The sequence below is a fragment of the Aspergillus oryzae genome, chromosome 1, assembly GCF_000184455.2.
Source record: "Aspergillus oryzae RIB40 DNA, chromosome 1".
NCBI lineage: Eukaryota > Fungi > Ascomycota > Eurotiomycetes > Eurotiales > Aspergillaceae > Aspergillus > Aspergillus oryzae.
In genome coordinates, this window is record NC_036435.1 from 310759 (window position 1) to 323866 (window position 13108).

At 47.7% G+C, this 13108-nt stretch overlaps 5 protein-coding genes across 5 annotated transcripts; 3 read left to right on the forward strand and 2 right to left on the reverse strand.

The window, feature by feature from the left end:
- Window positions 1–658: 658 nt before the first annotated feature.
- On the reverse strand, window positions 659–1735 carry AO090009000113 (uncharacterized protein; the record flags this gene model as incomplete). Its single annotated transcript, XM_023233043.1, has 2 exons — window positions 659–960; window positions 1024–1735. 2 exons carry the CDS (start codon window positions 1733–1735, stop codon window positions 659–661), a joined length of 1014 nt encoding a protein of 337 aa, XP_023088516.1.
- Window positions 1736–2199: 464 nt separating this feature from the next.
- On the reverse strand, window positions 2200–3015 carry AO090009000114 (uncharacterized protein; the record flags this gene model as incomplete). The annotated part of the gene is made up of 1 exon (XM_001816571.3): window positions 2200–3015. One exon carries the CDS (start codon window positions 3013–3015, stop codon window positions 2200–2202), a length of 816 nt encoding a protein of 271 aa, XP_001816623.3.
- Window positions 3016–4677: 1662 nt separating this feature from the next.
- AO090009000115 (cation:proton antiporter) lies at window positions 4678–6322 on the forward strand (the record flags this gene model as incomplete). Its single annotated transcript, XM_023233148.1, has 7 exons — window positions 4678–4726; window positions 4784–4832; window positions 4889–4959; window positions 5067–5117; window positions 5170–5290; window positions 5341–5872; window positions 5921–6322. The coding sequence occupies 7 exons, from the start codon at window positions 4678–4680 to the stop codon at window positions 6320–6322; spliced, it is 1275 nt and encodes a 424-aa protein (XP_023088517.1).
- Window positions 6323–8870: 2548 nt separating this feature from the next.
- Window positions 8871–10387, forward strand: AO090009000116 (T6SS phospholipase effector Tle1-like catalytic domain-containing protein; the record flags this gene model as incomplete). The annotated part of the gene is made up of 3 exons (XM_001816573.3): window positions 8871–9057; window positions 9114–9290; window positions 9393–10387. 3 exons carry the CDS (start codon window positions 8871–8873, stop codon window positions 10385–10387), a joined length of 1359 nt encoding a protein of 452 aa, XP_001816625.3.
- A 1258-nt stretch (window positions 10388–11645) lies between these two features.
- Window positions 11646–13087, forward strand: bgt2 (GPI-anchored beta-1,3-endoglucanase EglC; the record flags this gene model as incomplete). The annotated part of the gene is made up of 2 exons (XM_001816574.3): window positions 11646–11840; window positions 11891–13087. 2 exons carry the CDS (start codon window positions 11646–11648, stop codon window positions 13085–13087), a joined length of 1392 nt encoding a protein of 463 aa, XP_001816626.1.
- Window positions 13088–13108: the final 21 nt, after the last annotated feature.

Here is a 13108-nt window from a genome sequence, read left to right on the forward strand (position 1 = left end):
CTCTGCGTTTGACGTGTACAGAGCATATGGTCCAGTATAAGTTATCCGAAGCATTTTTCTCTCTTGCCTTGATTTGATTTGTAGGCTCAGCTGAATGTTTACATGCCTATTCCTATAGTCGATGAGATCCTGACGTTCCTGAGATGGAGATGTTGGCAAGAACTCCCGGCGTATCCCTTGCTTCACAAACCCTGGTTCCCAGTTTCAATTGGCGTTGCGGAATGTTTGACATTGTCTCCACCAACATGTGCAATTGACCGAGCGACAGCTAGAGGTCAAGAATTTGCTATCCCATGTTAGGAAGCAGTTATGCTCTCCTCCGTATGCGCGTTCATATTCCGGAGTGTCATTGCCTATACGAGGGTCTTCTACCTCAACTCTGTTTATGTATCTCTAGCTCTTACCCTTAAATCTATTTTTTTTTTCCATGCCCCTATACTCCTTGAATCTACCAAGGCTAGCATTCCAGGGATATGTCATGTGCATGGAAAGTCCAATGATTAGGTCAACATATTTGAATGTCACTTCCATCGGCACCTAAGGGACACAATAGCCTCTGACAACACATTGCAACCGAACAAAGGCTATCCACTCCTTGAGTTAAATGTTATTGTACATGTCCATTTTCCACCAATCGATATGTCCGACCTGCTCAACCTTATTCCAATAGAGAAGTCTTCGACTTCATATCCATAAGTTTCAGGAGTACATCATCCCTCTCCTTCTGTAAAGTATTCAAATCAGTTGCCTGCACCATCGGCTCAACCGTTCTGCTTAGATCCTGGATTGCTTCAGGGGTCATTGAAAACGTGTGTTTATGCATGTCATCATGCCATGATTTAGCAGCTGGACCGAGATGTTCCAAGAAATGCTGAAAGCTCCCGCCGCCCGCCATAGCGTTCAGAGCGTAAGGTCCATTAAGCGCCCACCGTAGACCAAGAGAAGATGTCACTGTCGTATCTTTTGGACAAACAGTTAGTCATACCGCAATTAAAACTCCCAGAAGGCAAGATAAAATCTTACCTAAATCCGCCGCAGAGATAATCCCTCTGCTCACCAAACTATATGCCTCCATCGATAGGGCAGCCTGGAGCCTGTTGGCGATGAATCCGGGAATCTCTTTCTGAATAAGTACTGGCTTCTTGCCAAGGCTTCTGTAGAATTCCATAGCTCGTGGTACAACAGTCTCTCTATCTGTGGTTCTATGTGGCACGACCTCCACCAGAGGAATCAAATGTGGTGGGTTGAAAGGGTGTCCGACCAGAACCCGTTCAGGGTGGTGACGGCACGCCGACGCATATTCGGACGAGGGTATTCCGGACGACGAAGATGCGATTATTACCTCTGGGCGTGCTTTCTCGTCTAGGTAGGCGAACAGGGTGCGTTTGAATTCTAGCCGTTCGGGGCCATTCTTAGTCACTGTTAGTAGAATAACGCCAGTATTTGAGAACGGAAATGGTACCTCTTGTATGAAGTCAATTTCCTCGAAATGATTATCCAGTGAATCCACAAAGGCATAATTTTTTAGGGAGGCCCCTTCGCTGAGGCCTATTTGAGTGAGCGTTGGCCATTGTGCGTTTAAATATGTCTCGAGGTTCTTCTCTGCGTTCGGGGCGGGATCGGTCACCAGGACCTTGAGCCCTCGGGCCAGGAATAAAGCTGTCCAGCTGGCTCCTATGACGCCGGTACCGATTATAGCGACGGTTTTAATGTCCTTCATTGTTGTGATTGTCATCTTGAAAGTAATGTATATCAATAATACTAAGGTATAATGTGAAGTAATTGAATTGTTGCCGTACAAGTTGTCAAGATTGTCAAGCCGGGAACAAGCTTTATATATTCACTCTCAAAGCATGAAACTCGGCAACCCGATGCCGAAAACCAGATTTTTTAGGATTTCCATCTTTCGGATGTTAATCATTCAAAGCATAGAAAACTCCCAACAAACGGAGGCATATACAAGGTCCACCCAGCTCTACCGCGCGCCCGAGGGAAAATGGCCGACATGCCGAGGACTTGAGCGACGAGTCCCGCGGGATTCGACCCGCAGATGCCCTTTTAGGTTAGCGGCATCCGCGGATGCAATGCCGAGATATCACCTACTTCTAGCACAATGCTCGTTATATTGAAGATATGTATCCAACACAGATGTTGTTGGTTACGGTTAATGAGTCTCTAATTACATTAATAGCAAGAGTTTTATACAACGGTGATGCCAGTGTAAAAGCCATCCCCACGATATATAACCTCCTTTCCACCCCCATCCATACCCACTCGATACAGACTACCCCCCAAGTCAGTGACATAGACTTGCTGGTTGATGGAATCCACCTTCAATCCAATAGGCTCATGGAACTGGCGTGCCAGAATCTGCACCCGAGGGCTCTTCTCACCAACGTATGCCTTATTCAATGTATTACCAGACGGATGCGCGCCACGATCGGTCCAGTAAAGCGTCTGCGTCTCCGACTCAAAGCCCAGGTCAACGGGTTCGGAAAGACCCACGAACAAGGTCTCAATATCTGATCGATTGAGCGCATTCGCACTAAAAGGCATGTCGATATTCGTACGGAAAATGCGTCCTTTGCCCCCTCTGTTGGGACCTTTCTGTGTCCAGTAGAACTTCCCGTTGTTGATATCCACGGCTATACCCACGCACCACCGTGTTGGGTCTTCTATGTCAGTAGTTTTGTAATCTCCGCGTAGAATCAGGATTTCGTGATTCTGGCCGTCGAAATCACAGCGGTGAACACTCATACCCTCGCGATCGCAAAAGTAGAGCTTGTGATTCTGATCGTCGATGGTTAGTTGCTTGGGCGTGTAGACGGCACCCTCGGGAATGATGGTTTTTATATCGCTCCCATCGAAATCTGCAGACATCACCGACCCATCTTGAATAGATGTACCAAATCCCATATTAGTCCAAAACATGCGACCGGCGGACTGCGATATTTCAATACCGTCTGGACTCCTAAGGCCGGATACGAGCGCAGTTACGCTCTTGCCACCATCCATGCTGTGGAGAATTCGTCCATTCTGACCGAAAAAGTCCCCATTAGTAATCTCCGTACTCTGAGCTAGTTCTAGGAAGTAGATTTCGTGGGGATAGTTTTGTTCTTTTGTCCCGGAAGGAGGTAGACCTCCATTGCTTGTCTGTGTCCCTGGCTTCCATTATTCGAAGTAATTGTTGCGAGGCCGAGCAGCGGTTGGGGTTGGGTCAGGATCTTGCATTCTCACGTAATAGTCATCAGGCGGTAGATCCTCAAGGATGTGAGCCTCTTGAGATGATTGGAGTTGGACGGGTGACATGTTGATTGATGACCTTTTCCTATTTCCAGGAGAGTCAGAAAGGGCTAGAGGAGTCTTTTGTATGAGGGGGATCTGGTAATGAAGTCTTTTACAATACTTCCATGCCAAATTATTAGCACATATATCGTGTACGACAAAGGTTCCTTTCCTGAAGCGACTTTTGACATCATATCGGGGTCCTAGATTAAACTTCACCAAAACCGGGCGGTGTTGGCGACACGCACCGGGGCAGGATAAATCTAAAGCTATGCTCAATGCCGTTATTGGTGACCTGGCTCCTCTTCAGAGCTGGATTTGAGATCAGGTCAGACACATTCCAAGGTATGGTCTCCCCGCGTGCCATCTATCAAGTATATACAAAGTTCTCGTCACTGGCATGTATCCAAAGCTCAGGACATGCAACCTATACTTTCATAGTGCCAACTTGACGCCATGATGAGGTTGCAATTAAGCAACTGGGAGCTACTGTACCGCATGTCTCTCAAGTGACTGGTTTTGAGATGTTGCATATGTTTCGGTGCGCCGAGAGTACGATGATATTGTGGTAAGGCTGAACACACATCTAGGAGGGCACGACTGAACTGTCGATTTCGCTTAGACTACTCCATACAAGATAGCAGTGGAGACTCGGGCTAGTGATCGGCCGAAAGGTGGATCATGGGCTTTTTGGGCGGATATGCCGAGTGACTTCTCCTCCGCTAGATAGACTTGAGTACACCGGTTTAGGAAGAAACCACGAATAGTAAGAAAAAGACAGGACGTTCTAACAGGAAACGCACCCTTGTATGTACCACCGACAAAAGCCGAGTATTGTGGTTTTCGACTCCAAGGAAACAATGCACGACAAGCGTCGCAGCCACAGAAGCTTATAAATTAGCTCGGGCAAAGTCTGGATATGCTCCACAGTTTGGATTCTAGCGTCGGCCGTATGCCATACCACGAAGGCCCCACAGAATAGAGGGCGTATCACATTGGCCCAGACTCCAGACCGTTACATTCATTCTTTCAGAGTCTTCAGGAAAATCCAAGAATTAAGCCTCTTGGCCTTGCTCCACCCATCATCATCTTCGCCTTCCTGACTGACACCCAAGAGAATTCTTAGCTAATGCCAATACTGTAGTTGGGAGCATCTGGAGTTGAGAAATTCACTATTTGATGGCCCTTCGCCTCTCCAGCTGGAGGTTGTTCCCCTTCCATGCTCCGACCTAATCCTTTATCATCGCATGATGGCAGGTGGTTTCCTCCCGTACCACGAGCCTGGAAGTAAGTACATATTCATCTCTAGCGCTACACGATCGCAAAGCTCACTGGGTCAGTTGTTGAAATCCTGATTATCATCTCATTCTTCTTCTTCCTGTCCTTGGCGGAATGGGTCTCCGCCAAAGTTCTCCGCGCTGGAATCATTGGACAGATTGCAGTTGGTATCATATATGGTGTACCGCTCGCAAATATTCTTGAATCGAACTGGCAACAGACTTTCCTGGCACTGGGATATGTTGGCCTGATCCTAATTATTTTCGAAGGTTGGTGACTTGCAAGTTCTGCGGCGTCTGCTGGTGTTGACGTCAATCATCTCCAGGTGGCCTTGGCGCCCGCCTCGATCTTTTAAAGGAGAATTTGGTGGTGAGCACTATTGGCGCTGCCACGGGGGTTTGTTTTCCTATCGGACTTTCTTATCTTTTGTTATACCTGGGATATGGATATGGTATTTTCTAGCTTTCTATACTGCCAACGAAAGACGATCTAACGTCAATCAGGCGCGGTCGAGACGTTCATCATCGGAGCGGCACTTTCCGCTACCTCTTTGGGTAATTCCCGTCGCCAAACCCTAACTTGGCTGAGATCTAACAAACTGGCTAGGTACCACATTCGCCGTAATCTCGTCAGCCTCGAAAACGGTAGATCTCGCTCAAACCCGCGTGGGCTCAGTCCTCGTGAGCGCAGCCGTCATTGACGATGTAGTTGGGCTTGTGCTTTCCAGGTCAGTAACCCAAATTTAAAAATCCGCACATACATACCTGACATGAACAGCATCATCTCCGACCTAGGAAAACTCTCCAACAGCGACGCCAACCTCGGCTGGATAATAGGTCGTCCCATCGTAGCCTCCGTCGCAATGGCCATTGTCACGCCCATCGTAACAAAATTTCTCTTCGCCCCGATATTCCGCAAATACATCGAGTTCCACTTTGCCCGCTACGACCATATCTCCAACATCATTTTGATGACACTTGTTCTATGCGCATTTATCTCTATCGCTGCTTACACGGGCACATCGGTCCTCTTTGGTGCATTCCTCGCTGGGACATTTCTATCCTACTTACCGAGCAAGCGTCCGGACGGCCCATTCGTGGTTATGAGTCGTGAAGAAGGGGAGCAAAATGAGGATAAAAGTCCCACTTTTGTTCATACCTTCGAGGCCTATCTACTCGGTGTGCAGACGTATCTGATGGAACCTCTTTTCTTTGCTAGTATTGGATTCGCTATCCCGTTTGTGCAGCTGTGGACGGGGAAGCGTATCTGGAGGGGTATATTGTTCACGCTTTTGATGGTTGTCGCGAAGGTAGGTTTGTTGCGCACGTTTACTGGATGGTATTGCTAACTGGTATAGTTTGTCGTGGGAACATGGATCCCAGTATGGAAACACCTGCCATGGACCAAATCCAAAGCCGACAAAACATCTAAGGAGTCCTCCTCCGCGCCGGACGTACCAATTGAAACCCCCAAGGATAATGCGTCAATGTTATCAGCCCTATTACTTGGTTCTGCGATGGTTGCGCGTGGGGAAATTGGTCTTTTGATTATTGAGATTGGTTACAACTCCACGGAGTACGTGAGCGAGGAAGGCTTTATTACCGGTGTTTGGGCGATCTTGTTGAACACAATTATCGGTCCGGTTACGGTGGGTCTGTTGGTGAAGTTTTATGGGAAACGAATCGAGGAGGGTGAATGGGGATTGCAGAAGGACTCGAGTCCATCGCAGGAGAAGGGGAATGCGCAGAGTGCTGTATGACATTTGTGGTGTACTACAAGTAGCTACCGTAGTCTTGGGGTGAGTATAGAGAATAGATACACCAGATGTGTTTGATATTTGGACAATGGCTGACCATGGCTATTGAGTCAAAAACAAGTATTTCTTGGCGCCTATCCTATGACACCATTACAAAAGTAACCTAGGTATTGCGCAATCTAATTATAATTGCATTGACATAGTGCTGCTTGTCTATAGAGCGGAGAAAGAAACTAGACCCACGCACTTTGCTTGTCTCCTCATTCGTATCGACAGTGGTTACTATTGAAATGGCTGGCAGGCTTGAACCTGAGACCAAGGGACTGCGAACTATTTGCTGGAGTTTCTAAGGTTGAAGCATCGCCAGACTTTCTCAGCCCGCGTGATAATTCTACGTCGGACTAATTTGCACTAAAATACGGTAACAGCGCATCATGTTTGTTAAGTGGGGAGTGACACTGATAGATGCAGCCATGACACAGTACAATGGTCGGGTGAGTCTAGATCAGAAACCGAGATGAGATATGTGCTCGGCAGAGATGATGACCTCAAGTCATTTGCGCATTGCGCCTTTAGTCCGAAGGACGTGCTTACTCGAAGGCCTTTACGATTATATGCCTAGCCAAGTGGGTAGGCTACGACGGTGTATGATTGATGGTCAAAGGTTGTATGCATAGTAGTATAATAATCCAGGATCCCAACACACGTAATATTTGAAATTGAGAGTTCTTGCTTCTTAGCCGCCATAAACCACATCATTACTTGTCTTCCTGTCTTCCGTCAATTTCAGCGAGGCTATCAAAGGTGATATAACACTCGGTCGTCGTCCTTGACTAACCAGATCAACGATAGATAGGCATAACACCCTACGAAAGATAGTCTGCATCAACACTAGAACAAACGCAGTCTGTGGGGTAGGAAAACTAACTACTCAGTCACGCCAGGTGCATCCTCGTTCGTCGCGAACGCATTCATGAAAGGCATCATATGAGCTAAACATTTTTGCGCAGACAAAAACAACATATCCGCAGTTCGGCAGGTCGTCATCAACACTAGCTTGAGAAAGGACCATGGCCGCCAAGGAAAGTATGGCGATAAGAGATGATGCTGTAATATTCTTCATCTTGGAATGGACTATCACGACAATAGAGACTTGTTTCGAACGAAACACAGTAGTCTTAATTGTTGAAGCTTTGTTGAAACATGATATTATGTGACGATCTGGTAAAAGTTTGGGTTTATCATTATTAGCTCATTTGCTTCCCTGACATGGACAAACTGTCGCATTTTAGTGACGTACTCGTGAAGTACATCACGGAAACAGAGGCCGTGGATATCGTCGATTGGTGGAGCGTTTGATATAGATGATCTAGTGTCCTGTAAAGCTCTGGCGATAAGCGATGCCGAACGGCTTCTTAACGGATGAAGATATCTGTAGCCACTAATACTTTTGAAAACCTTTGACGTGCGCCTCCACTTTTTATCTCCTCAATATTAAAGATGCCAGCATCGCAGAGCCCTAATACTCGAGAAGTATATCGGACCTGCTAGACGGAACTTCGCAAATTGGTCTCGGGCTTTATGTTTCAGCCTCAAGTTACTGTAGACAATTTTAAGCGCATTTGTGCAGCTTGCTTTTGGCCAAGTGATATCTCGGTCTATATCTGGCTTAGCAATTCGTCGTGCTGTTGAATTCGAACTTAACGATGGCTTTCCCAAAGCTATAGATTTCTCGAAGTCACCCCCTCTATCATCCAAACCTGACCAGCAGAGTAGGGTGTTGATCAGTGGGAAACATACTGGATGAGTGTGTATGGTAAGTTATTGAACGTTTATTCTATTCGCACCAATTCGCTCCCCTTATCCATTGCATGAATAATTCAGAGGTTCTAATTCTTCCTTATAGGAGCTCATTCCATCGCAGGGTCATATCCCCAAAAAGCGCCCATGCTACACTTGCACTTGCCAAAGCTTCTAGTTATCTCTCATGTCTTTCGCAGTCTAGGACCCGATGCCGAAAAAGATCCACTGCCCGATAGAATTCTCAGGTCTTGCATCTATAGCTGTTCGTTCGGCGTTGTGAAAATTCGAGCTTACTGTCAAGGACTCCGATATTGTCAAAGCTTTCATTGAAATTCGCCACTATTATCACACCACGATCGCCGACCTTAATTTTACTGCTTTACAATGAACCATTTCAAGCGATCGCCTATTATGCCTTAATCTTATTCCCTCGTATCAATGGCCAAGTGGCTGCAAAACCAAGAAACTTCATAACTTTATCGGTTATCCACCATTGATATTACAGCTAAGGCATCCTCACGTCAGCTTTATCCAGCTTTAAGTTTGTGTGAAATGTCAGCTGAAGATTCGATCCTATCTGAACGAGCCAAGCCAGCCTTACTGAATAAAGGAGCGGTTCATCGCTTCCGGTACCGTGGATCTCGAATTGATGATGATGATTCGATGACATGCTCGTATCCGTAGGGGTCAATGCCATCATCAGCCGCATGCGGAGTATGTAGTCGAAGTCTAGATCCTCTTATTGATCATGGGGCTGAGGGGAGCTGAAAGCGAGTTTAGAGATAAATGGGCATTACTCTGCAATATATCTTTTGTGATTCCTGGTCTAAATTTGAACCTGTTAATCGTGCGCAACAGAAATCTAATCAGTGTGTATAGTACAATGTTGGATATTAACCGTTGTCCAAGTAAACGGCTTATTGTTTGCTGTGATGGTACGTCTATATTGTATCTTGTTGAGTTAGTTGGTTATTAATATCTATTTCTGTAGGAACTTGGCAAGACTCAACAGCAGACTCGAGCAAGCCTGCTTCTAACGTGACGCGATTCAGCAGAGCCTTAAGCGCAAATGCTGTGGTCGAGAGAAATGGTCAGAAACACGAAATTCCCCAGATTGTTTACTATCAGAAGGGTGTAGGAACTGGCTTGGGAGATAAATACTGGGGTGGTATGTCTGAGCCCTTCGCTTTCCTCCTCCTAGAAGAAGTTCCGTCCTTTTCTTTTTCAGTTCTTCCACATGGCCTGTTAGCCAGTCTAATATTATCTACAGGCGTAGCAGGACTAGGCCTAAGCGCCAACGTCCGCGCAGCATACGGCTTCCTAGTCGACAACTATAACGAAGGCGACAAGATCTACTTCTTTGGCTTCTCACGCGGCGCATACACCGCACGCGCTGTAGCAGGTCTAGTCTGCCAATGGGGTCTACTAACACGACGAGGAATGGACAACTTCCCAACCGTGTACGAGGATTTCTACCAAAAGAAAGCCGACGATTATACGCCCGAGCAGCGACGAGCACTCGGATTCCGAGATCCCCTCCCGCAATTTACTGTGGAGATCATCGGGGTTTGGGACACGGTCGCCTTCCACCAGACCTGGTTGGGAGGATGGATAGGCGAGAAGCTCGAGTTCCGGAATACGATTCTCTCCGAGAATGTTCGGTATGCGTTTCATGCGTTGGCGCTCGATGAGGAGCGAATGGCGTACCAGCCTACGTTGTGGAATCTTCCGAAGAAGAGCCACGGGCAGGAACTGTTGCAGGTTTGGTTCTCCGGGGTGCATACGGATGTTGGGGGTGGAGGGGATGATCCTCGACTTTCAAATATTACGTTGGCGTGGATGATCGCGCAGTGTATGAAGGATGGGCAGTTGAGTTTCGATATTGATGGATATTTGTTTGATATTCCTCCTCGTCCGTTGGAGATTGGGGTTACCCCGTGGGCGACGAGTTTGGGGAAGACGGGGAAGTGGAGTTTCACTCGGTCTCTTGAGGGGGTTCTGGGTGGTGTTTCGAAGCGGACACCTCTTGCTGATAAGCCTGTGGACTCGGGGATCACTAATGAGACGATCCATGTGTCGATTAGTGATCGGAACTTGGCGGGAGCTGGTAAATGGCCGTGGCCGTGTTCTGCGTTGAAGGCGCGGAAGGATCCGAATAGTTGGTTACTGACGGATGGTAGAGTCATTGTTGAATCGCCGTTATTGAAGATGGAGGACTATATGAAAGGACGGATTCGGACTGTGCATGTTGATGAGCAGGATTAGTTTGTATTTAATATTTCATGTAATCAATGTTTGGTAATCACATTCAGAGATGCCTCCGTATAAGAAGGGGGATATAATGTACACTCGGCAGTCTATAAATAGCAATCACTTTTCGAATCGATCGACTCTTTGCTGTGCTGAACAGTGTAGTGATAACTGTATGTGAATGCAACGACACTCCCTTCGAGTAGACACGCCATGCAAAGATATTGTTCAAGAATCATTTAGATTGAAGCTAGTCTCTGTAACTGTCAATCCGATAACGGCTTCAGTGCTCCCCCTGACATCATATATCAAGCAGTAACAATATAAATTTCTTTGAGATGGATAGAGTAATGGATGAGAGATCTGAGAATAGTTATTGAAAGCAGTTCAAAACATGTGGGGCAGGGGTGAAATGGACAGTTGAATCGACTGGTGGCTATTGATAGACATGTCTAGAAGAGCTATTGAATCCGTCCCCTGAACTGGTGTGTAGTAATTGATGGATTACAACCCCTTTTGACATTATTAGATAGAAGAAATGGTGAATCCGAGGCCATCATAATGAAGATATATAAATAGTAAGTGGTAATAACAATTAATATCCCAGATGGCACTATTCCCATTAGACTCGGACTAAGAATAGCTGCCAACCCACTCACTAATGAAAGGTCGGTCTAGAAGACCAGTTAGTGTCCGATTAGTGCCGGCGTCCCTATCCGAGTTTAGAGTCCGTCCATGGAACCGTGCGGATATCCATGTTAGCATTGACAGAGTGATCCAGGTTTTGAGAACAGAATATCTATCCCAAGGACGGTGTCAGGGCGAATCTCCCGTCAGGGGTTGTTCGAATTGATTCAGGGACGTACGTGTCGCGGAGAAATCAAATTACAACGCTCCATTCCGATTGGTCACCTCAGTGCCACCGATCAGGATATCCCCTGGATCTGATGGACCTAATTTGGTAGAATTCTATCTTTGGATCCAATCAGCTTGAGTTCCCAAGACAAGCACTGAATAGGCAGCCAATCCAAAGTGCCGAGGTCCATCGGACCCACTGTGAGTCTAGAACCACATCGATTTTTGCCTCCATCTGGTTTAATTCTTCTGCTGCGTCTTTTCCCTCTCTCTTCCATCTTCATCTCCTTCTCTCTTTCTACTTCATATCTCGCTTGAACTTGGGTTTTTTGTCCTCAAGTTCGTTCTCTCTTTTTAGTCTGACTTTCCTTTTTTTGTTTTTTTGAAACCATCCTACAGTCTTTACTTCATCGTCAAAATGCAATTGACACACCTTCTTGCCTTCGCCCTGTCGCTCGCTACGTCCGAGGCCGCCTACAAGGGCTTCAACTACGGTGCTACCAAGTCGGATGGCAGCGTCAAGTCTCAGTCCGATTTCGAATCGGAGTTCTCCACTGCGAAGAATCTGGTTGGCACTTCGGGCTTCACCAGTGCTAGATTGTACACCATGATCGTGAGTGATTTGATAATCAAGCAGGAATCGGAATACTGACTATCACGCAGCAAGGTGGCACTACCAACTCCCCTATCTCCGCCATTCCCGCTGCCATTGCCGAAAATACATCCTTGTTGCTGGGTCTTTGGGCCTCTGGTGGTGGTATGGACAACGAGTTGGCCGCCCTCAAGTCGGCCATCTCCCAGTACGGTGACTCCTTCGCCAAATTGGTCGTGGGTATTTCCGTTGGTAGTGAAGATCTCTACCGTGCCTCGTCCGAGGGTGAGAAGGTCAATGCCGGCATTGGAATTGGCCCCGACGACCTGGTCTCGTTTATCAAGGAGGTCCGGTCGATCATCTCTGGCACCGCCCTGAGCAGCGTCCCCATCGGTCACGTCGACACCTGGACCGCCTGGACTAACGGCTCCAATTCGGCCGTCATTGACGCCGTCGACTGGTTGGGTTTCGACGGTTATCCTTACTTCCAGAGCAGCATGTCCAATTCCATCTCGGACGCCAAGTCACTCTTCGACGACTCTGTGGCTAAGACTAAGGCGGTCGCTAAGGGCAAGGAAGTTTGGATCACCGAAACCGGCTGGCCCGTCAGCGGAAGCACTCAGAACCTCGGCGTCGCTTCCCTCGCCAACGCGAAGACCTACTGGGACGAGGTCGGATGCCCCTTGTTCGACGAGACCAACACCTGGTGGTACATCCTCCAAGACGCCAACCCCACCACTCCTAATCCCAGCTTCGGTGTGGTCGGCAGCACTCTGAGCACCACCCCATTGTTCGACTTGTCTTGCTCTAACAGCACTCGCCCATCTGCTTCCGCTTCTAGCTCCGCTGCTGGCTCCGCGACTCCCGTCGGCTCTGCTGTTCCCTCTGGCTCCGCTGCTGTGAACCCTTCGTCGTCCGGAATCGTGTCTAGTGCTGTTCCCTCTACTACCCCTGGCTTCACCGTCGGCAAGGGATTCCGTCCGTCCAACTCCTCCGCTGCTGCCTACTACTCCAGCGCTTCTGCTAGCGGCTCGGCCTACCCTAAATTCACCAAGACCGCTAGCGGTTCCTCCGCTACTTCCACCACCGCTGGTAGCTCTTCTGACTCTTCGTCGACCAACTCTGGCAAGTCCTCTTCGGAATCTTCCTCAACCAACTCTGGCGCCTCTGCTTCTTCTTCCATCCTTGCTACGGGCGGTGCCAGCTCCGTCTCGGGCTCCGTCTTCGGTGCTCTGGTTGCAGTCTTTGCATTCGTGGCTACTTTGTAAAGAAACTCACCTATCCATGAT